At 41.6% G+C, this 23350-nt stretch overlaps 1 protein-coding gene across 2 annotated transcripts; it reads left to right on the top strand.

Moving 5' to 3' along the window:
* The first annotated feature begins 1450 nt into the window (after nt 1-1450).
* Nucleotides 1451-17982, top strand: LOC120063109 (long-chain-fatty-acid--CoA ligase ACSBG2-like). 2 transcript variants are annotated; one of them, XM_039013279.1, is made up of 15 exons: nt 1451-1603; nt 4216-4290; nt 4452-4726; nt 7872-8143; nt 9319-9407; nt 9837-9957; nt 10505-10585; nt 10934-11083; nt 11364-11531; nt 11718-11899; nt 12532-12765; nt 12992-13209; nt 14565-14704; nt 14897-15140; nt 17294-17982. In XM_039013279.1, the coding sequence occupies exons 2-15, from the start codon at nt 4226-4228 to the stop codon at nt 17377-17379; spliced, it is 2325 nt and encodes a 774-aa protein (XP_038869207.1). In that variant the 5' UTR covers nt 1451-1603; nt 4216-4225; the 3' UTR covers nt 17380-17982. The 2 variants fall into 2 exon arrangements, with proteins under 2 accessions (XP_038869207.1, XP_038869206.1); XM_039013278.1 differs by lacking the exon at nt 1451-1603 and having other exon boundaries at nt 4072-4290.
* The last annotated feature ends 5368 nt before the right edge of the window (nt 17983-23350 follow it).

The raw sequence follows: 23350 nt of genomic DNA, 5'->3' as shown, positions 1-23350 counted from the left end.
TCTCTATTGTCGCATATTTTTCGTCACTCATCTTGAGGCTCGCCTACAATTCTTTTATAATTTTACTGACTAGTTCAAGTATTCCCAGTTTGTCATTTATTGATTTTAACAGATTCCCGGTGGTGAAAAGCTTAAGTCGTCTGTATCCATCAGGGACTCACGTTTTCTTTTGGAGATTGATTCTCCTTGTTTACTCTCCGTCATGTTTGGGTTTTGCTTGTTTTCGTAATATTTGTCGATACATTTCTCTAGCCATATGATTTGTTTTGTGTCATTATCCAGATTGAAGGTTATTACCCACCAGTACGTGAAGTGCTAATATTTAAAGATATTGAATATTACGTTTTTATCTTGAGGTGATCTGCACTGCTGTGTTCAGTCTGCTATCTTTGATATGTTGATTGATGTAATTGTACAGTTTTCCTGTATGTACAATTTTTTTTAATAAACAAAAATATTTTGAATGCTATTTTTTTCCAAATTAAAGCAAATGTTTTTTTGAGATGTCACAAGCAGGACCCAATTTCATAGACAAGTCTGGCCTATATATAGTTGTTGCTATGTACTATTTTGATATTGTAGCCTTGTTAATATTTCTGTCATATCTCCAGACTTGCTGCGGCAGTGATAAGTGAGGGCAGGTGTGGTGTGACTGGTGGTATGACTAAATGACCTTGGTGCCCAGAATATCTGGAGCACGTGGTTGAACTCTCACCTGCATTTACTAAAATGTCCAGCTTCAGATCATTGCAGTTCTCACCTCATACAATTCAACACCCCTCATGACATAACATAAGACTGATACTTTGATCTAAAATACAGAATTTAACCACTGGAAATTAAATACAGGTCAATAACAATATATATTAATCTTAGAAAACAACTTAGTTGACATTCATTTGTTACGCTTATTTCAATGCAGAGGTGTTTCACGTTACAACAAGTTGTTGTTGCACAATGTTTGTTCCACATATTAAAGATCTGTGTATTGTGGGTCAAAGTCTCCTCTTTTCCCATAAACTTTCAGAAGTTATCTTGCTATATCAATTAATGTTACATCCCCATGATTTAGAACTGATAAGGGCTGACACAATAACTTGCTTTAGTCCAGTCAAAATGACCAGTGTCTTGAGCTAAAGTGATGGTTTTACTTCATATTCTTAGAATCAGAAATATGTTTCTCATGAAATGTGTCTTAAAACTGTTTAACATTCACGTAAACAGGCACAGCAATGTCAACACAGGCTTAACTTAGATCCACAGGCTGTAATGTAGTCTGCTACCCCCCACACAGCCTCCTTGTCAGTTTCCAGCATCTACTGCTGCAGAAGGTAACCTTTGTTCAAGTCTACTGGTGGATCGTTAACTAGCTATTTGACCCTCAGGTGAAATTCCGTAAGAGTGCATACAGACCTGAGTTGGATAGTACTATCCCCCATACATACCTCTACAGGCTTATCAGCTGCTGTCCTGGGTGACAGTCCCACGTTGTGCACATCACATCGATGTCCATCCAAGTTTTCCCTGCACTCTCTCCTGCCAAGGTGATGTCATATAGCACCTGCCTCTGTCTATCCCTGTCTGAACAAAGTCTCTGAACAAGGTAGGATATCTGCTCTGTCTTTATTCAATAGAAAGGTATTATAATATTCTGCTAATATCATGCTTTTTTATGTGTGCTTTCAATTCTTTCACGATAGGCTATTTTTTCATGTGCCAGGCCACCACGTCAATCTACAAATCACAGACAGCTCTTGCAACATGTTCCTACAGTCCTTGCTCACATGTCAGTGGGGAACTAGGGTCAATTGTCTGTCTGTCTGTCTGTCTGTCTGTCTGTCTGTCTGTCTGTCTGTCTGTCTGTCTGTCTGTCTGTCTGTCTGTCTGTCTGTCTGTCTGTCTGTCTGTCCGTCTGTCCGTCTGTCTGTCCGTCTGTCCGTCTGTCCGTCTGTCCGTCTGTCCGTCTGTCTGTCTGTCTGTCTTGGTATACATTTGTCCGTCTGTCTTGGTTTGTGAAATCAATTTGAAGCAGTTGGACAGTTACTGCATTATAAACCTTGGTGAATATTTAGGATGATTTATTCAGCATCTACAGCAAAGCATTGACTGATATTGGGAGGTGTTAAGTTGCCTATAATTACATGTAATTGTCTAACCATTAAAACCAACCTAAACTTTTAGATTGCTTTCTGGTACTGATACAGTAGCCTTCACGGTATAAATCCAATGTAATGTTTGCATTTCAGGGGCAGAGGCATGTTCAGAGTGAAAAGAATTTGACCAGTAACCTAAAATAGCTGCATGCATTGGTTGCCTAATCTATATATAGATATATACATGTGTTCAAAGCAAACAAACAAACATGACCTTGCCTACATCTCAGGACATACATGCAAAAAACATGTTTGAACTAAACTTAACCAAGCAGGTTCCTCTGGTTTTAATGTTTTGCCAACAGGCTCAGGCTTATTCTTTATTGTCTTGTTAAAGCCAACACAAACAGTGCTAGCCTGGGTCACTCTAGACCTGATGCTGCTGGAGAGATACACACATACTAAAATATATTTCAATATTTGAAATGGACAGCTCATTACTTGATGGGTTGAGGCCTTGCTCATGTAGGAACATAGATACAGAATTGTATATTTTTGTGTCAATTTGCTACCTGTTTAGAGGTAATCTGTTAAAGGCCCAGTGCAGTCAAAAACTTGATGTATCTGTGTTTTATATATATTTACACACTATGAGTATGGAATAATACAGTGAAATTGTGAAATTGATGATATGCCCTTTTAGGGTTTGAAAAGACCGCCTGGAATTTCAGCCTGTTTTGGTGGGATAGAGTGTTGACCTGCCTGCCCTGGTGGCATCACCAGGCAGTAAATAGACCAATAAGAAAGAGTTCCAATCCTCTCTGCTAATAACAGCTAGTTTTTAGTTTTCCCCTCCCACTTAGACCACTAACAGACAGTCCTATCAAATTTCTTGCTTGAGAAATTGCTCTTGTTGAGAAGCTATTTTTGTTCATTTTTTTTAACCACTTCTAATCACATTAAGGTGCTTAATTGTTACCCAGAAGTTATTTGATATTGAGATAAAAATGTGTGCATTGATCCTTTAAGAGCGCATAGAGATTCTATCCAACTATCTATTACAGTTCATTGTTTTTTTGCAGAAACGTCAGTAAGCACTAATGTTTGCAGCATTCTGTGCAAAAGTTCAGTGTTTACTTTGCCACATAACTTAGGCAATTGTTTTGCAATTCTGATTCACTTTTGCCCGAGAGACATTTTGATCATAGTTATCTGATCTATCTGGACGGATCTTCTGTTCTTTTCTTGTTGAAGTCGTGAAACAAAACAATGTCCTCATGAACCAGATAAAAATGCTATATCACTGTTATGAGCTCTGTCTCAATATTTTAACTACTTGTTTGGAATTTGAAGTGACAGCATCCATTTTTCTCTCTCCATACATGTTTAGCAGCTTCTTGGCAATATGGTATGCTCAAGGCATGTCATCATTATGACTGTCATAGCTAAACTAGAGCAGATATGTGTGAAAATTGTCTTCAATTTCAAGATAAAACACAAGATGGCATAATTTCACTGACATTTTTCATCATAGGCTGATTGACATCATGTCAGAGATAATGATGAGGAATCATGGTCAAGTAACCCAACATGATACTCTATGTGCACTACATGCTTTGGGCCTATGTTGTATTTGAGACATGTAAAAAACCAACACATTTACTATGTGTGCCTGGGGAGATAACTACTGTACAGGACCTTGACTGAAATCTGCCTTTGAAGATAAGACAAAAAAGGGGTTTTCAGCAGAAATACCCACTCTTTCTCAGTCACTTTCTAATTTAAAAATCAACCGTCTTGGTGTAACCTACTATATTTAAGTGAAAGATTGTAAAAAGCTCTGCAAATGGTTATAGGTTGTTGGTACAAACCCTTTAATTTCGCCATTCGTTATCAATCGAACTAAGCAGCTATTGACACACTACCCCTGACGCTGTCATGTTGCAATAGCCACTCATATAAAGATCCAGGAGGTTACACTTTTTCTCTTGAATTAGTAGAATATCAGGAGCCTTTGCACAAACTATTTAGAGATTTTATTCATTTGATATTGAAAGCTTGTTCATCATGATCTAGTGGTTCCTGCACATCTAATGGAGATAATGTACGTCTTTTATTGAAGCAATTACAAGATGTCTGAACAAGAGGATTCCATTGTCCTCAATGGGGTTCCTGTCATAGAGAAGAGTTCTGAGAGGTATGTGGATTTATAGTAATCTTCTTTGCTGGAGAACAAATTCTGACAGGACAGTTGAAGTACCAGTTTATAATTGCTAAATATTCACCAAACAATGGTATAGTATTTTATGACTGAGTGTTTCTTTAAAGCATATTTTATTTTCATGTGCTTCATTCTAGTTGTGTGAGTGACATTCCTCTTGGCGAAACCGAACAGTTACCACCAGTCGCCAAACTCCAACAGAACAGAAACCATTCCAGTCCCCTTGTCAATGGAGGAGTAGTAGACAATCCACAGCCAAACTCTGAGTCCGAGTCAGATAGAGAGGGCGAAGACAGCCAGGAGACAACTGCTGTAGAACCTGCAATGATAACCCCAGCAAGCATACCTGAAGCACCAGCCAAACCACCCAGATCACCTGGACTAGAGGGACCTCAATGGGATCCTATCTCAGGTAATAGCAGTTTATGATGATCATAGGTAGAGCCAAGAGTTTTTTTTATAGGATATGGACTCAACTTAACTGAAGCAGATCAGATGTTTATCACCTACAAGAGGAACATGATTATGTTTTGTTCATAATACAGCAGTTATAAAGAAACTTGTGGAACAGGTTGACAGAAATGTGCCTAAAAAGCATAATCAGTTCAAGGTTACAGTTATTCTTACCTTTGAGGAAATGTGTTATTTAATCTCTTGAGGAAGAAAATGATTTACCTGTCCCCCATTGCATGATTTTGATCAATCAACCTTTTCTATTTAATCAGAGCCAGTTTCACCACGCAAACCTGATTGGTGGGTAGACAGGGACATTCCATAGCTTCCTCTATTCTCTGAGTCAATATGATACAGGCATCCCAGCTCTAGTTAAGAGGGTTCAAATGGTTATGCTTCACACTGAGACAGCGAAGGAGGGTGGGATATAGTCCAGTCTGATTCTCAGAAATAGCCACACATCCTGACTTCTGTTTTATTTAACCCTTATTTTACAAGGTAAGTTCACTGAGAACACATTCTCATTCTGTACCTGCCTGCGGTCCACTGAGTTCTTGTGGGGACAGGGCAGGGGAATATTAGTCTTTGAGATTACTTCATAAACTACCACTGATGGCAGGAAACTGCTGCCCCTGCTGTCCCCATACTACAAGTGGTCAGATGACATGGATGCTACGCTACAGTACTGTTATACTAGCACAGACTGGAATATGTTCCGGGATATATCCAATGGCATTGAGGAGTATACCACCTTAGTCATTGGCTTCATCAATAAGTGCATCAACGACGTCATCCCCACAGTGACCATACGTACATATCCCAACCAGAAGCCATGGATTACAGGCAACATCCACATCGAGCTAAAGGCTAGAGCTGCCGCTTTCAAGGAGTGGGACACTAATCCAGACGCCTAGAAGAAATCCCGCTATGCCCTCAGACGATCCATCAAACAAGCGAAGCGTCAATGCAGGATTGAGATTGAATCCTATTACACCGGCTCTGACGCTCATTGGATGTGTCAGGGCTTGAAAACTATTACGGACTACAAAGGGAAACCCAGACGCGAGCTGCCCAGTGACGCGAGCCTACCAGACGAGCTAAATGCCTTTTATGCTTTCCTCGAGGCAAGCAACACTGAAGCATGCACGAGAGCACCAGCTGTTCTGGATGACTGTGTGATAACGCTCTCGGTAGCCGATGTTAGCAAGACCGTTAAACAGGTCAACATTCACAAAGCCGCGTGGCCAGATGACTTACCAGGACGTGTACTCAAAGCATGCGTGGACCAACTGACTGGTGTCTTCACTGACATTTTCAACCTTTCCCTGACCGAGTCTGTAATACCTACATGTTTCAAACAGACCACCATTGTCCCTGTGCCCAAGAAAGCGAAGGTAACCTGCCTAAATGATTACTGCCCCGTAGCACTCACGTCGGTATCCAGGAAGTGCTTTGAAAGGCTGGTCATGGCTCAAATCAACAGCATCCTCCCGGATACCCTAGACCAGGGGTGTCAAACTCATTCCACGGAGGGCCTAGTGTCTGCAGGTTTTTGGTTTTTCCTTTCAATAAAGCCCTAGACAACCAGGTGTGGGGAGTTCCTAACTAATTAGTGATGTTAATTCATCAATCAAGTACAAGGGAGGAGCGAAAACCCGCAGACACTCGGCCCCCCGTGGAATGAGTTTGACACCTGTGCCCTAGACCCACTCCAATTCGCATACCGCCCCAACAGATCCACAGATGACGCAATCTCAATCGCACTCCACACTGCCCTTTCCCACCTGGACAAAAGGAACACCTATGTGAGAATGCAGTTCATTGACTACAGCTCAGCGTTCAACACCATAGTGCCCACGAAGCTCATCACTAAGCTAAGGACCCTGGGACTGAACACCTCCCTCTGCAACTGGATCCTGGACTTCCTGATGGGCCACCCCCAGGTGGTAAGGCTAGGCAACAACATGTCTGCCACGCTGATCCTCAACACGGGGGCCCCTCAGGGGTGTGTACTTAGTCCCCTCCTGTACTCCCTGTTCACCCACGACTGTGTGGCCAAACAATACTCCAACACCATCATTAAGTTTGCTGACGACACAACAGTGGTAGGCCTGATCACTGACAACGATGAGACAGCCTATAGGGAGGAGGTCAGAGAACTGGCAGTGTGGTGCCAGGACAACAACTTCTCCCTCAATGTGAGCAAGACAAAGGAGCTGATCGTGGACTACAGGAAAAGGCGGGGCAAACAGGCCCTTATTAACATCAACGGGGCTGTAGTGGAGTTGGTCGAGAGTTTCAAGTTCCTTGGTGACAACATTACCAAAGATCTATTATGGTCCGAACACACCAATCAGTCATGAAGAGGGCACGACAAAACCTTTTCCCCCTCAGGAGACTGAAAAGATTTGGCATGGGTCCGCAGATCCTCAAAAAGTTCTACAGCTGCACCATCGAGAGCATCTTGACCGATTGCATCACCGCTTGATATGGCACTGCTCGGCATCTGACCGTAAGGCACTACAGAGGGGACTAAGCTTCCTGCAGTCCAGGACCTATATAATAGGTGGTGTCAGAGGAAAGCCCATAAAATTGTCAGAGACTCCAGTCACCCAAGTCATAGACTGTTTTCTCTGCTACCGCATGGCAAGCGGTGCTGGAGCGCCAAGTCTAGGACCAAAAGGCTCCTTAACAGCTTCTACCCCCAAGCCATAAGACTGCTGAACAATTAATCAAATGGCCACCGGACTATTACATTGACCCCCCGCCCCTCCTCCATTTGTTTTGTACACTGCTGCTACTCGCTGTTTATTGTCTATGCATAGTCACTTCACCCCTACCTATATGTACAAATTACCTCTAACCCGTACCCCTGCACACTGACTCGGTACCGGTACCCCCTGTATATAGCCTCGTTATTGTTATGTTATTGTGTTACTTTTTATTATTTTTTACTTTAGTGTATTTGGTAAATATTTTCTTAACACTTCTTGAACTGTACTGTTGGTTAAGGCTTGTAAGAAAGCATTTCACGCTAAGGTCTACACTTGTTGTATTCGACGCATGTGACAAATTACGTTTGATTTGATTTGATTTCACTACAGGTGCCTCGGTTCCCCTGAAGCTGTCGGATGTGTCTCTGGCCCCAGCGGAGCAGCTCTGGTGCTCCTTTAGGGATCAGGCGGTCAAGCTGAGGATGACTGAGACAGGGCTGGGCTGCAAGGCCCCCATTACCGTCCACCAGATGTTCCTGGAGACGGTGGAGAGCTATGGAGACCTGCCTGCACTGGCATCTAAGAAAGAGGGGCAGTGGGTCACCCTGACCTGGAGGGAGTATTACCAGCAGTGCCAAGTGGCGGCCAAGAGCTTCCTCAAGGTCTGTTTATTGATGTAGATGTTGTGTCAGTGTCTGTGCTCTTTAGTTGCTCTCTGTTTTATGCTTGCGTGGAATTTAATGGAAAAGGATCTCTCAAAGTTCTATGTTATGATGTACTTTTACCAGGATGTGTTCTGCATTTTTTAGTGGCTGTGTCTATACAGAGGCGTATGAGTATTTTTGAACTTTGCCAGTGAATTCTAATGAAGATCTGTTAACATCACTGAAAACTGGCAGCCACGAGAGCCAAATTTGGCCAGCGGGTGGTTTTATTTGGCCCCCCAAATTTTCTAAGCTAAAAAAAATATATGTAGATTAGTATTATATGTCTTTGTTTCATTGTTGGAAATAAGGCTGTAAAAACTCCAGGAAATGAGCGCTAAGTGAAATTAACTTAAGAAATCTGTTCCCAAGTACTCCCACAGATAATAGAGAGACGCGTGATCGTATACAAATGTAAGCAAGGTTTGAAATTATTATGTTTTAGTCAAACATATCTGTTTGGGCTTCTTGCAGTCAATCTGCAGTCAACAAATGATTTGTCATTTTAATTTTAAAAAATTTGACATTTTAGTCATTTAGCAGACGCTCTTATCCAGAGCAACTTACATTAGTGAGTGCCTTCATTTTCATACTTTTCATTATAAACGTGGTGGTTTGAGCTCTGAATGCTGATTGGCTGACAGCCGTGGTATATCACGGCTATGACAAAATATGTATTTTTACTGCTCTAATTACGTTGGTAACCAGTTTATGATAACCATAAGGCACTTCAGGGGTTTGTTTTATATGTCCAATATACCACGGCTAAGGGCCTTATAGCTTAATTAAAAAAATTGGCTCAAGGCTGAATCTAGTTGATGATCCCTGGGCTATGGACTATTTAGAATTTCACCTTCAGAGAAAGGGGATTATGAATATTTACACAGCAGAAATAATTTCCTTTTTCTCCCATTTCCATGTCTGTCTCCTTGTAAGAATGGTGCTGGTGAAAACCAACACTTGGCTGTGTTAGATTCAATGCTTAAGTTACGTCTCCAGTGTCAAGGAGAGGCTATAAACTGGAGTAGTTTTCAAAGCATCACGTAGGTCGACAGTAAATGAGGCAGTGTGCCACGTTCTTATTGATTATAAATGTTTCTTTCGGACTCTTTCTCTTCCTCCCTCTACTGTAGTTGGGGCTGGAGCGTTACCATGGTGTCGGTATTCTGGGCTTTAACTCTCCAGAGTGGTTCATCTCAGACATTGGCTGTATCCTGGCTGGGTAATAATAACAACATTTGACTTCTGCTTTTAACCCCTCTGAAAGACACACATACATACACAGGTTTTTGGAGAGGTGCGGGGGGGCTGCCACACTGGGTACCTGGGGAGATGTTGTTGTGGGGTGGTAAGTGCCTTGCTCAAGGGAACAACGGCAGGCCAAATATTTTCCCGTCAGACCCGGAATTTGAACTGGCAACCCTCCGGTTACTGGCGCACCTCTCTAACCGCTAGACTACCTGCCACCCCTATCATTATACATCTAGCATGCACTATCTTACCATGCACTACCCTGCACTGTTGTTCACACTGTAAATGCTGTGTGACTTGGACAACCAGCTGCTTCCTCATAGAAAGTATTCATCACACACAGCAATCACAGTCTAAACCGCCTCAATACGAAGGTTGTTTGATGTGTGTTGTGTGCCAGGGGTTTTGCTGCAGGCATCTACACCACCAACTCCCCCGAGGCATGTCAGTATGTAGCAGACAACTGTGAGGCCAACGTCCTTGTGGTGGAGAACCACAAACAACTCCTCAAAATCCTCCAGGTGAGACCCCATAACACATACTGAACTATACGTTTGCCCTGGTTGTGTCTGCCAATAAAATTTAAAAAAGGTATGGTATACTCCCATTGTGATTTAAAAAGATGCAGAAAAAATATGTTTCGATCTGAGTTGGATCTTCGTCAGGTGATACACAACTGTGAAACACACCTACTTAAATAACCTCTAGACTGAGGCATGTGCATCTGGTCAGTTGACTACATCCAGCCAATTGAATACATATGACACATTAACATCACAATGAATTACACACATAAGGAAAAACATGAATACATTTTGGTTTGTTTATCCATGTCAAGTAATATACAGTAGGTGTGCAATAGATTTTAAAACCGGGTGAGACAAATGCGTCAATCATTTTGTATACAATAATATAACTCTATGCAGAGAGTTATGCAAATAATAAATTTTTTAAAGAATTAATCCAATACTGTGCTGTTTTATTTGTAAGTAGATCAAGTGAAAATGTTTTTTGTTTTTGTGCTAAAATGATTCATTCTAAAATTCCTACTTTGTCCATACTTTTCAGATTAAGGACGAGCTTCCACACTTGAAAGCTATCGTTCAGTACAAGGATGAACTGCAACAGAAGCTGCCAAACTTGTACACTGTAAGTTTGCATCAAAATAATCTCTATTAACAAGATCAAGTTTAGCCAGCTGGAAAAAAACATTATTTATTTGCCTAATAGATAGCAATGTTAGTAGCACACATTATTTCCTAGAATATTTCCTTTCCTACACTGTAACTGTGAGACTGTTAATCCATTCACATTACTGAGCAAACAGAGCCAAGTCGAGCTGCACTGGGCTGGCTTTGTTACACATCCACCATTGTTGTTGGAACCCTTCTGAAAAGGATCATGTGAATAGAAAATATCTAAGCCAGCAGAGTACGATTCAGATTGGCTCTATAATGTGAATCAGGTGTTACTGACTCAACCTCTGTCCTCCTACAGTGGGCTGAGTTTATGAAGCTGGGTGAGGAGGTGCCTGAGGAACAGCTGAATGCTGTGGTGGACAGTCAGAGGGCTAACCAGTGTTGTACGCTCATCTACACCTCTGGAACCACAGGCAACCCCAAAGGGGTCATGCTGAGTCATGACAATGTGAGTAATCCTATTGAGGAAAAAGCTCTATATTTACGTGTACTTTTACTGTACTGCAGTATCCAGCTGGCCTCCCCTTCATCCTCACAGAATGTGGTGGCTCTCTCAGACACATTACAGTAGTACTATATGGTGGAGATAGCTCTGGGGCCACTGAGCACTGGATACAGTATGTGAAAAAGTCACAATTTTGTCCATGTATTGTTCACGGCAAGGACAAACAAAAACGTAGTGTATAGTTTTTAGTTTAGTTCTAAGTGGTGACCGACTCTCTCCTCAGATCACTTGGACTTCAAATGCGGCGGGCACCATGCCAGATCTGAAACATGGTGAGGAGGTGGTGTTGAGCTATCTGCCCCTGAGCCATGTAGCTGCCCAGGTCAATGACATGTGGATCGCCATGAGATTCGCAGCGGTGACGTATTTCGCAGAACCAGACGCCCTGAAGGTCAGAATCCAGAATCCAACTATTATACTACAGAAATGGATGATGTGCATTACTTTCCTCTCAAAATGCTATTTACATTGGGAACAATTGATTGAATTGTGGTGGTTTGGTTTTGACTTGATTGGGAAGGGTGGGACGGGAGTAACTTGATATGACTTGATAACCAGTAACAATATGATTTCATAGGGCTCTTTGGGGACTACTCTGAAAGAGGTGCGCCCCACCAGTTTCCTGGGAGTTCCCCGTGTGTGGGAGAAGATGCAGGAGAAGATGAAAGCCATTGGTGCCAAGTCCTCTGGAATGAGGAAAAGAGTGGCAGACTGGGCTAAATCCATCGGATTGCAAGCCAGCTACAGTGCCATGAATGGGTAAGGATTTAGCTCAGGTTCTTGTTGTTCAATCAAACCCGTACTTCAGAAATAATGCAGATTTTCAGTGCATCAAATTTCACCCATAGACATGATCTTATCAATAACAATAAAAAAAAACATACAACCTCACTCATGCCCAAATAGCATTTTTTTGTATTCTAAACTAGATAAAATTCCAGCCAAGTTTGGCGACTAGTAAGTATTTTTTAAACCTCCCGCTTTGGGCTGGATGTGTCAATTTGTTTTGTTCATACATGCATAATCTATGAGCAGAATTACTGTCTTACCTCAGTTAGCCAGCAAACCCCTAGTTTATTTACTGGAAGCTTTGCAGCGCCATTTTCCCTACATTTTCCACCACGTGGGCCAGGCCCCTAGCAATTTGAGTTCCAGCCAATCAGCCCCTCACCATTTGAGTGATGCACACACAGCAAAACGAGAGACAGCGAGCAATATTGTGGTGCACATATCGGCACATAAGTGATGTGTACACAATTTTTAGGGACCGCTTTTGGCTCGTGAGTGCCACTTTCAGAACTACTGCTTAAAAAGTATACAAAGGTAACAGAGAATCTCTTTAATCTTTTACACCATGTGTGGTATTCCTCCTTGTTTGTTGTGGATTCCAGAGAGAACCTGTTGCCATGGGGCTTCATGCTGGCAAACAACCTGGTTTTTAAGAAGGTTCACTGGGCCATGGGCCTGGACCGCTGCAGGAACTGCTTAACAGGGGCCGCACCCATCACTAGGGAGACCCTGGAGTATTTCATGAGCCTTCGCCTCCCCTTGTATGAGCTGTATGGGATGAGTGAAAGCACCGGCCCTCACACCATCTCCTGGGAGAATAACTTCAAGATCATGAGGTCAGCAACTGGAAAACTAGGATGTCCACTGCCATTTGTAATGACTGTTTACATTCATTAATTTGTAGTTGACAAAGCTAGCATTGTGATAGCAAAACATGAATTGATACCGATAAGCCATCAGATATAAAAGTGACATTAAATACATTCTTGCTTTGCGGTCTCACCGTATAAAGAGCTGACAGCAAACTGTCAACAACAAAGAATATCTTGATGTTGTCCTCAGCTGTGGAAAGGTGGTGAATGGCTGCCAGACAAAGTTGGACAAGCCAGATGAGGATGGGAATGGTGAGATCTGTTTCTGGGGGCGTCATGTGTTCATGGGCTACCTGAACGAGCCAGAAAAGACTGAGGAGGCCTTGGACCAGCAGGGCTGGCTGCACTCTGGAGACCTGGGCAAGCACGACAAGGACAACTTCCTGTTCATCACAGGGAGGATAAAGGGTATAGTACTTAGAGTAGTGATGCTAGGCGGGTGGGTGCTGCCCGCACCTGCCCGCCTAGCATCACTACTCTGGATGGTTCTGACTTAGAATATGTGGACAACTACAAATACCTAGGTGTCTGGCTAGACTGTAACCTCTCCTTCCAGACTCATATTAAGCATCTCCAATCCAAAATTAAATCCAGAATCGGCTTCCTATTTCGCAACAAAGCCTCCTTCACTCATGCTGCCAAACATACCCTTGTAAAACTGACTATCCTGCCGATCCTTGACTTCGGCGATGTAATTTACAAAATAGCCTCCAACATTCTACTCAGCAAATTGGATGCAGTCTATCACAGTGGCATCCGTTTTGTCACCAAAGCCCCATATACTATCCACCATTGCGACCTGTATGCTCTCGTTGGCTGGTTCTCGCTACATATTCATTGCCAAACCCACTGGCTCCAGGTCATCTATAAGTCTTTGCTAGGTAAAGCTCGGCCTTATCTCAGCTCCCTGGTCACCATAGCAACACCCACCCGTAGCACGCGCTCCAGCAGGTATATTTCACTGGTCATCCCCAAAGCCAACACCTCCTTTGGCCGCCTTTCCTTCCAGTTCTCTGCTGCCAATGACTGGAAGGAATTGCAAAAATCACTGAAGTTGGAGACTTATATCTCCCTCACTAACTTCAAGCATCAGCTGTCATAGCAGCTTACCAATCGCTGCAGCTGTACACAGCCCATCTGTAAATAGCCCATCCAACCAACTACCTACCTCATCCTCATATTTTTTTTTTCTGCTCTTTTACACACCAGTATTTATACTTGCACATCCTCATCTGCACATCTATCACTCCAGTGTTAATTGCTAAATTGTAATTACTTCGCCACTATGGCCTATTTATTGCCTTACCTCCTTACTTCCTTTGCACACACTGTATACAGATTTTCTATGATGTTATTGACTGTACGTTTGTTTATCCCATGTGTAACTGTGTTGTTGTTTTTGTCGCACTGCTTTGCTTTATCTTGGCCAGGTCGCAGTTGTAAATGAGAACTTGTTCTCAACTGGCCTACCTGGTAAAATAAAGGTGAAATAAAAAATAAATAAATAAACAGTTTATTTTCTAGATGTACTGTATATAGCCATTACACAACATGGCTGCCAGTGTTGGGTGTTGATGGGAGTAAGATGGTGTTTCCTCAAGACACTGATCTAAGGTCAATTTTGTGTACCTTCCCCTGATCCTAAGTCTGTGCCTAAGGGTAACTCCTGCCTTGAGCCTGGATATACAAGATAATCATTGTTGAACATCATGTAGATCTATGATTTAAATATCTAGCTAAGTATGACAATTCTTGTCTTGCAGAGCTGATCATAACAGCAGGAGGAGAGAATATTTCACCTGTGCCCATTGAGGATGCAGTGAAAGCAGAGACCGCCATCATCAGCAACGCAATGTTGCTCGGAGACAAGCTCAAATTCCTCTCTATGATGTTCACACTCAAAGTAAGGCCTCAAACATTAGATGTGGACTGTATTGCCAACTCCTATGTTCATTGGCATACTTTAGAATTCTTGCTTTAGAATTATTAAGCAATTCAAATAGAATTATTCCCGCACAAACAGATCTGGAACCAGGCTCTGTTCAGAAAGACTCCTGGATCACTCCTAACCTTTGACCCTACTCTCCTTCCGTAGTGTGTAGTCGACGACAACGGCGATCCAACGGACGAGTTGACCCCAGAGGCCTTGGCGTTCTGCCAGCAGCGTGGCGTCGTGGCAACCAAGGCCTCTGAGATTATAGCCAGTAAGGAGCCAGCTATTTACAAGGCCATCCAGGAGGGCATAGAGCGCGTAAATGCTAAGGCCAACTCCAACGCCCAGAGGGTCCAGAAGTGGATCATTTTGGAAAGAGACTTCTCCATATCCGGGGGAGAACTGGGTGAGTCAGTCAGTGTGAGAAATATATACAGTACCAGTCAAAAGTTTGGACACACCCACTCATTCAAGGATTTTTCTTTATTTGGACTATTTTCTACATTATAGAATAATAGTGAAGACATCAAAACTATGAAATCACACATATGGAATCATGTAGTAACCAAAAAAGTGTTAAACAAATCACTTTATATTTTAGATTCTTCAAAGTAGCCACCCTTTGCCTTGATGACGGCTTTGCACACTCTTGGCATTTTCTCAACTAGCTTCATGAAGAATGCTTTTCCAACAGTCTTGAAGGAGTTCCCACATATGCTGAGCATTTGTTGGCTGCTTTTCCTTCACTCTGCGGTTCAACTCCTTCCAAACCATAACCATCTTAATTGGGTTGAGGTTGGGTGATTGTGGAGGCCAGGTCATCTGATGCAACACTCCATCACTCTCCTTCTTGGTCAAATAACCCTTACACAGCCTGGAGGTGTGTTTTTTGGCTCAAGGTCATGTTGAAAAATGAATGATAGTCCCGCTAAGCGCAAACAAGCTGGGATGGCGTATCGTTGCAGAATGCTGTGGTAGCCATGCTGGTTAAGTGTGCCTTGAATTCTAAATAAATCACTGACAGTGTCACCAGCAAAGCACCATCACACCTCCCTATCGATGCTTCACGGTGGGAACCACACATGCGGAGATCATCCGTTCATCTATTCTGTCTCTCACAAAGACACTGCGGTTGGAACCAAAAATCTCAAATTTGTACTCATCAGAACAAAGAACTGATTTCCACCGGTCTAATGTCCATTGCTCATGTTTCTTGGCCCAATCAAGTCTCTTCTTCTTATTGGTGTCCTTTAGTAGTGGTTTCATTGCAGCAATTCGACCATCGGTCTTCCGAGTTGCGCAGTGGTCTAAGGCACTGCATCTCAGTGCTAGAGGCGTCACTACAGACCCTGGTTTGATTCCAGGTTGTATTTCACCCGGCCGTCATTGAGAGTCCCATAGGCCCAGCATCGTCCTGGTTAGGGTTTGGCCTGGGTAGGCCGTCATTGTAAATACGAATTTGCTCTTAACTGACTTGCCTAGTTAAATTAAGGTTAATTAAATAAAGGTCTGATTCACACAGTCTCCTCTGAACAGTTGATGTTGAGATGTGTTTGTTACTTGAACTCTGAAGCATTTATTTGGGTCGCAATCTGAGGTGCAGTTAACTCTATCCTCTGCAGCAGAGGTAACTCTGAGTCTTCCTTTCCTGTAGTGGTCCTTATGAGAGCCAGTTTCATCATAGCCCTTGATTGTTTTTGCGATTGCACTTGAAGAAACTTTCAAAGTTCTTGAAATTTTCCAGATTGACTGACCTTCATGTCTTAAAGTAATAATGGACTGTCAGTTCCCCTTGCTTATTTGAGCTGTTCTTGCCATAATATGGACTTGGTCTTTTACCAAATAGGGCTATTCTATATACCACCCCTACCTTGTCACAACACAACTGATTGGCTCAAACGCATTAAGATTAACTTTTAACAAGGCTACTTGTTAATTGAAATGCATTCCAGGTGACTACCTCATGAAGCTGGTTGAGAGAATGCCAAGAGTGTGCAAAGCTGTAATCAAGGCAAAGGGTGGCTATTTTGAAGTATTTCAAATATAAAATATATTTTGATTGTCTAAGACTTTTTTGGTTACTACATGATTCCATATGTGTTATTTCATAGTGTTGATGTCTTCACTATTATTCTACAATGTAGAAAATAGTAAAAATAAAGAGAAACCGTTGAATGAATAGGTGTGTCCAAACTTTTGCTGGTACTGTATATTAAACTAACTTAGATTGTTAAACTAAAGCTAGTCTTGTGATGTTACTGTATGTAATTTTCAATAGATAATTAGCTTTTTCAGAATTTGACACACTTTTACAAAGAACGCCGAGAGAGAAGTAAATGTTTTGCCAGTAATGTTCATCACGTACAGTATCTGACGAGGCAGTCTTGTGACTGTTTCAAACTAAACAACATTCCCCTGGATACCATTGCATGATATAATCTTTCTTCCAAGCTGTTGAGTACATCAAATGTGATTGGAGCACAGGAAAGAGGGAACACTCATTTTGAGAGCACAGTAAGTCTGATGGAATATCCTTTCTTTCTTCAATATTCTCTCCAGGACCTACCATGAAGCTAAAGAGGGGGGTTGTTGTCAAAATGTTCCAGGAGAAAATCAATGCTATTTATGGAATGGCACAAGAATAACAGAGGCACTCAAAAAGGACTGGAGAACATTGGACTTTTGTAGTTATTGACCTATTAAATATATATGCTCTAAATCAATATTTAAGCTGTTTTTATGCACATAAGATTACACAGCAACGATATTAGCACTTTTTTGTAAATAAACCATATAATCATCATTGCCAAATCTAGTGTCCACAACTGTGCAAGCAGTTTGTGCTTCTGGTAAAAAATTTACTGTAATTGCAACCGTAGCAATACTTTCAAAGTCGTATCACTGTCATAGGCTTTTTATTTTATTATTTGTAAAATATATAAACATGTTTGCAAAAAAACACTTATTTTCTCTCAACATGTTCAAGGAGAATCTAAGGACATACCAAGGACAATCATTTAGCAATGCTATATAATACCAATCACTTTAAGTAAAGGACAATGACACTGAAACATATTATTTTATCATTAATGTTATGTTTATGATTCCATAAAAATACTATGAATCACAACAATTGTTTTGAATTTTACCCAATGCTTTTCTGTGTACATGAAGAAATATTTAAATTTAAATGTTTATGTGTTAAATGAACTTGATCAATAAAATCAGAAACGATTTCAAGCCAACAAGCTATTCTGGACAAAAAAAGTAACTTTGGTAGTTTCTCACACACACCTTACTTGCTGCTGTCCAAGTTAGTGTCTGTTGTTTCACTGGAACAGCAATTAAAAATCTCCTCATCAGAGAACGGTGCCAGTGATGTGATAGCTATGACTTGATAGAAACCATTTGTGAAGAGGCTTTATACTCCGGAAATATAATTACCATCGGAGGTTCTGCTGAGCTGGGTCATGCTAAGCAAACTAGCTACATACAGTAAATTCGGAAAGTATTCAGACCCCTTGAGTTTTTCCACATTTTGTTACGTTACAGCCTTATTCGAAAATTGATTGAATCGTTTTTTTCTCTCTCATCAATGTACACACAATACCCTATAATGACAAAGCAAAAACAGGTTTTAAGAAATGTTTGCAAATTTATACATTTCACATTTACATACATTTCACATTTACATAAGTATTCAGACCCTTTACTCAGCACTTTGTTGAAGCACCTTCCCTTTTTCCTCATTTTGTTACAGCCTTATTCTAAAATGGATTAAATACCAATAATTCCATATCCATCTACACACAATACCCCATAATGACAAAGTGAAAACAGGTTTTTAGACATTTTGGAAGTTTAAAAAAATAAAAACATATCTTATTTAGATAAATATTTAAATATACCCTTTGCAATAAGACTCGAAATTGAACTCAGGTGCATCCTGTTTCCATTGATCATCCTTTAGATGTTTCTAAAATTGTATTGGAGTCCACTTTTGGTAAATTCAATTGATTGGACATGATTTGGAAAGGCACACACTTGTCTATACAGTTGACAGTGCATGTCAGAGCAAATACCAAGCCATGAGGTCGAAGAAATTGTCCGCAGAGCTCCGAGACAGTATTGTGTCAAGGCACAGATCTGGGGAAGGGTAGGAAAAACATTCTAAGGCATTGGAGGTCCCCAAGAACACAGTGGCCCGATGGTCACTCTGACAGAGCTCCAGAGCTCCTCTGTGGAGATGGGAGAACCTTCCAGAAGGATAACCTTCCCTGCAGCACTCCACCAATCAGGCCTTTATGGTAGAGTGGCCAGACGGAAGCCACTCCTCACTAAAAAGCATATGACAGCCCACTTGGAGTTTGCCAAAAAGCAACTAAAGACTCTTAGACCATGAGAAACAAGATTCTCTGGTCTGATGAAACCAAGATTGAACTCTTTGGCTGGAATGCCAAGCGTCACGTCTGGAGGAAACCTGGCACCATCCCTATGGTGAAGTGCGGTGGTGGCAGGATCATGCTGTGGGGATGTTTTTCAGCGGCAGGGACTGTGAGACTAGTCAGAATCGAGGGAAAGATGAACGGAGCAAAGTACAGAGAGATCCTGGGGCGGCAGGTAACATAGTGGTTAGAGCATTGGGCCAGTAACCGAAAGGTTGCTAGATTGAATCCCTGAACTGACAAGGTAAAACTCTGTTGTTCTGCCAAGGCAGTTAACCCACTGTTAACAAGGCAGTTAACCCACTGTTCCAAGGCCGTCATTTAAATAAGATTTTTTTTAAACTGACTTGCCTAGTTAAATAAAGGTTAATTTAAAATGTAAAAAATGTCATCCTTGATGAAAACCTGCTCCAGAGCGCTCAGGACCTCAGACTGGGGGTGAAGGTTCACCTCCCAACAGGACAACGACCTTAATCACACAGTCAAGACACCGCAGGAGTGGCTTCGGGACAAGTCTCTGAATGTCCTTGAGTGGCCCAGCCAGAGCCCGGACTTGAGCCCGACCGAACATCTCTGGAGAGACCTGAAAATAGCTGTGCAGCGACACACCCCATCCAACCTGACAGAGCTTGAGAGGATCTGCAGAGAAGAATGGGAGAAACTCCCCAAATACAGGTGTGCCAAGCTTGTATTTTTTGTACATTTATTTCACCTTTATTTAACTAGGCAAGTCAGTAAAGAACTTATTCTTATTTACAATGACGGCCTACCAGGGAACAGTGGGGTTATTGCCTTGTTCAAGGACAGAACGACAGATTTTTACCTTGTCAGCTCAGGGATTCGATCCAGCAACCTTTCCAATACTGGCCCAATGCTCTAACCACTAGGCTACCTGCCACCCCGTAGCTTGAAGAAGACTCAAGGCTGTAATACCTGACAAAGGTGCTTCAACAAAGTACTGAGTAAAGGCTCTGAATACTTATGTAAATGTAATATTTCAGTAGCTTTTTTATAAATGTGCAAAAAATTCTAAAAAACAGTTTTTGTTTTGTCGTTATGGGTTATTGTGTGTAGATTGAGGGGGAAATGAGCAATTTCATCCATTTTAGAATAAGGCTGTAACGTAACAAAATGTGGAAAAAGTCAAGGGGTTTGAATACTTTCTGAATGCACTGTATTGGCAAACAGTGACACCAACCACTGGTTGGTCTTCTTCAGGTACTGTATCTGAACCTGTTGATGTCACCAAACTACAGGAACCCACAGAAAAGTTTCTAATTCTAAGAACTGAGGCCATAAACGTGGAGGTTCCACACAAATAGGCCTCTTAAATTCTTAACACTAGAATTACCATCAAATTACCACTAGTTTTTAAAATGACCACTTTTCTCCTCACAGATTCAACAGGATTGGTTAGGTAAGTAATATTGGTTGTTCCACCAATTTGGTGCCTTTTGAGATGTGTAACTTTGTGAAAAGAAACTTGATTTCACCTCATTTTAAAATGATTTCATATAGAGCACATGTTCAACTTAATAAAAACAAGTTTTGCCATCTCAAGAAAAAAATTACTATAGTAAGTGCCTCTTAACAGGGTTGGCGAACAGGGTTGGCGATTTCATCTTAAATCAGCCGTAAATCCCCTTGTGTCAGTGGAAATGGACGTTTCTTGTGTGCAACAGGGAGGGGCAATTGAAAGTAAGCTTCACTATTTTTTTCCTATGTATTTATAGTTTACACCTATCCACTCCTTTCAGAACCTAACTACAGTAACGACTGTCAGTGGTGTTAGTGACAGACAGTAAGGGTCAGTTGAGATTTGAAGGAATGTCCTCTCAAAGCCCTCCAGGCCACTAGCCTGGTCAACCAGACTGACTGTTGTTCTCACATTTTGTTTCAGCGCAGTGTCCTTGTAGTTTATGAGGCGTCAAGGCTAATGTAGGACAAAGAGAATTTGGCCAATTGTCAAGCAACGTTTTAACAGACAAATTGATCAAATCAACAACTGGTCAAAGTAATTTAGTATTTTATTTGTGGGGAAAGATGGCTGAGGCTGCATACTGATTGCACGGGGTTAAATCCCTTATGTGCTTACAACAAGATAGGCAACTGCCATTTCTGAGGTTGAACATAAGCCAAATCCCCAAAGAGATGATTTTATGTAATGGGTCAATCAAATGATCCATCGACAGAGCAGTGAGCTCCTTATTGACCAACATTCACACCTGCACCAGGAACCTATATTCAACTACACACCGCAGAATGCTGCCCTACTTTGGTTTAACATTTGTTCATTATTATGTTCAAAATGTGTTTACGTATTACAGTATTCAGTTAATCATTGAATCAATAACATCTGACTATCATTAATGAATAACTACAAAATTGAACATTTATTTTACATCATATGAAAAAGTTATACACACACATTAGTTACAATTTATGATACTGTAATGCCCCCTTGTGGCAACAATCACTGATCATATTAAAAATAATATGCTGATGCACACCCATTTTTTTGAAGAGGTGCTGACTAAAGTAAGTAAACTGTATAAAAATAACTACAAATCTGAAGAAGGCACTGCGTGGTTATACCCATTACATTGTTGGGAACATATTTAGAGTGTGCAACTTTATTTTTGTAACAATCATTTATGACAGTTTAGGATTGATTGATTCGTATGTTTGACACCCTAGCCCTATACCTTAAATGACTCATTCTACCATTTTAAATGTTTGCTTAATTCAAGTCACCCAAATGTAGCTTGTGTCTTTATAGGGTAAAATAAACTATCTATGCTGCACATCTCCACATCACAAATTTCTTAATTGTGTGAATTAAAACATTGTGTAAATACATTTAAGGTAACATGGAGTAACTAGCCCCCCCCCCCCCCCCCCCCCCCCCCCCCCCCCCCCCCCCCCCCCCCCCCCCCCCCAATATTGCCCTCAACCACCTGACAAAACAGAGAAAATAGCAATTTTATGGTAGGCTGTCAGGCCTGGGGCAAGGTAACACATTTCATGAAACCTCTAACAAAAACAGTGCTACTGAATGCAACACAGAGGAAATGTAAAAACCATACATTTGGTGCTCAGACAAGACATTACATTATTTGCCTTTAATTTCTCATGTTGCACTGTCAATGTCCCTGGGTTCCCGACAATGGCAGTGACCCTGCTGTAGAGCCTGGTTCACCAGATACTGCCCTGTCTGTCCAGTGGATCCAAAAACAGCTATCTTCATCATGACACTTTGCAAAATAAATATAATGAATTTCACAAGTTTAAGGACCAGACTTGAAATGGGTTTAGAACATTTATTGAGGAAATAGATGTGAGAACGAGGATTCAGTGGGGACATGAGAATGGAACGTATGAAGCCAAGGGGTGCAGATGAAGGAACTAGAGGGGTTGACTCGGTATGGTATGGTTCATCATTATGCAGTAGTCATTAGGCTGAGATTATGAAATTACTGTTTGGTCAGGTTTAAGTAGGGTGGTAGTGGTGATTAAGGAGAGTGAGAACAGGTGTGGAAGCTGATTATCAGTTAGTAGCAGCTGGAGCTTGTTTGAGGAGGTACATTCAAGGCAACTAAACTCAGCAAAAAAAGAAACGTCCTCTCACTGTCAACTGCGTTTATTTTCAGCAAACTTAACATGTGTAAATATTTGTATGAACATAACAAGACTCAACAACTGAAACATAAACTGAACAAGTTCCGCAGACGTGACTAACAGAAATGAAATAATGTGTCCCTGAACAAAGGGGGGGTCAAAATCAAAAGTAACAGTCAGTATCTGGTGTGGCCACCAGCTGCATTAAGTACTACAGTGCATCTCCTCCTCATGGACTGCACCAGATTTGACAGTTCTTGCTGTGAGATGTTATCTCACTCTTCCACCAAGGCACCTGCAAGTTCCCGGACATTTCTGGGGGGAATGGCCCTAGCCCTCACCCTCCGATCCAACAGGTCCCAGACGTGCTCAATGCGATTGAGATCCGGGCTCTTCGCTGGTCATGGAAGAACACTGACATTCCTGTCTTGCAGGAAATCACGCACAGGTACATGTTCATTCATTGTTTATGGTTCATTGAACAAGCATGGGAAACAGTGTTTAAACCCTTTACAATGAAGATCTGTGAAGTTATTTGGATTTTTACGAATTG

This window comes from Salvelinus namaycush, chromosome 18 (assembly GCF_016432855.1).
Source record: "Salvelinus namaycush isolate Seneca chromosome 18, SaNama_1.0, whole genome shotgun sequence".
Classification (NCBI taxonomy): domain Eukaryota; kingdom Metazoa; phylum Chordata; class Actinopteri; order Salmoniformes; family Salmonidae; genus Salvelinus; species Salvelinus namaycush.
The sequence above is the reverse complement of the archived record's forward strand: the minus strand, read 5'-3'. Positions and strand labels throughout refer to the sequence as shown.

Bases quoted from the DNA above. Each gene is read 5' to 3' on its own strand.
- LOC120063109 (XM_039013279.1), top strand. From the start codon at position 4,226: ATGTCTGAACAAGAGGATTCCATTGTCCTCAATGGGGTTCCTGTCATA. The intron at 11,084-11,363 runs GTGAGTAATCCT...CTCTCTCCTCAG, and splicing joins TCATGCTGAGTCATGACAAT to ATCACTTGGACTTCAAATGC. The intron at 11,900-12,531 runs GTAAGGATTTAG...TGTGGATTCCAG, and splicing joins AGCTACAGTGCCATGAATGG to AGAGAACCTGTTGCCATGGG.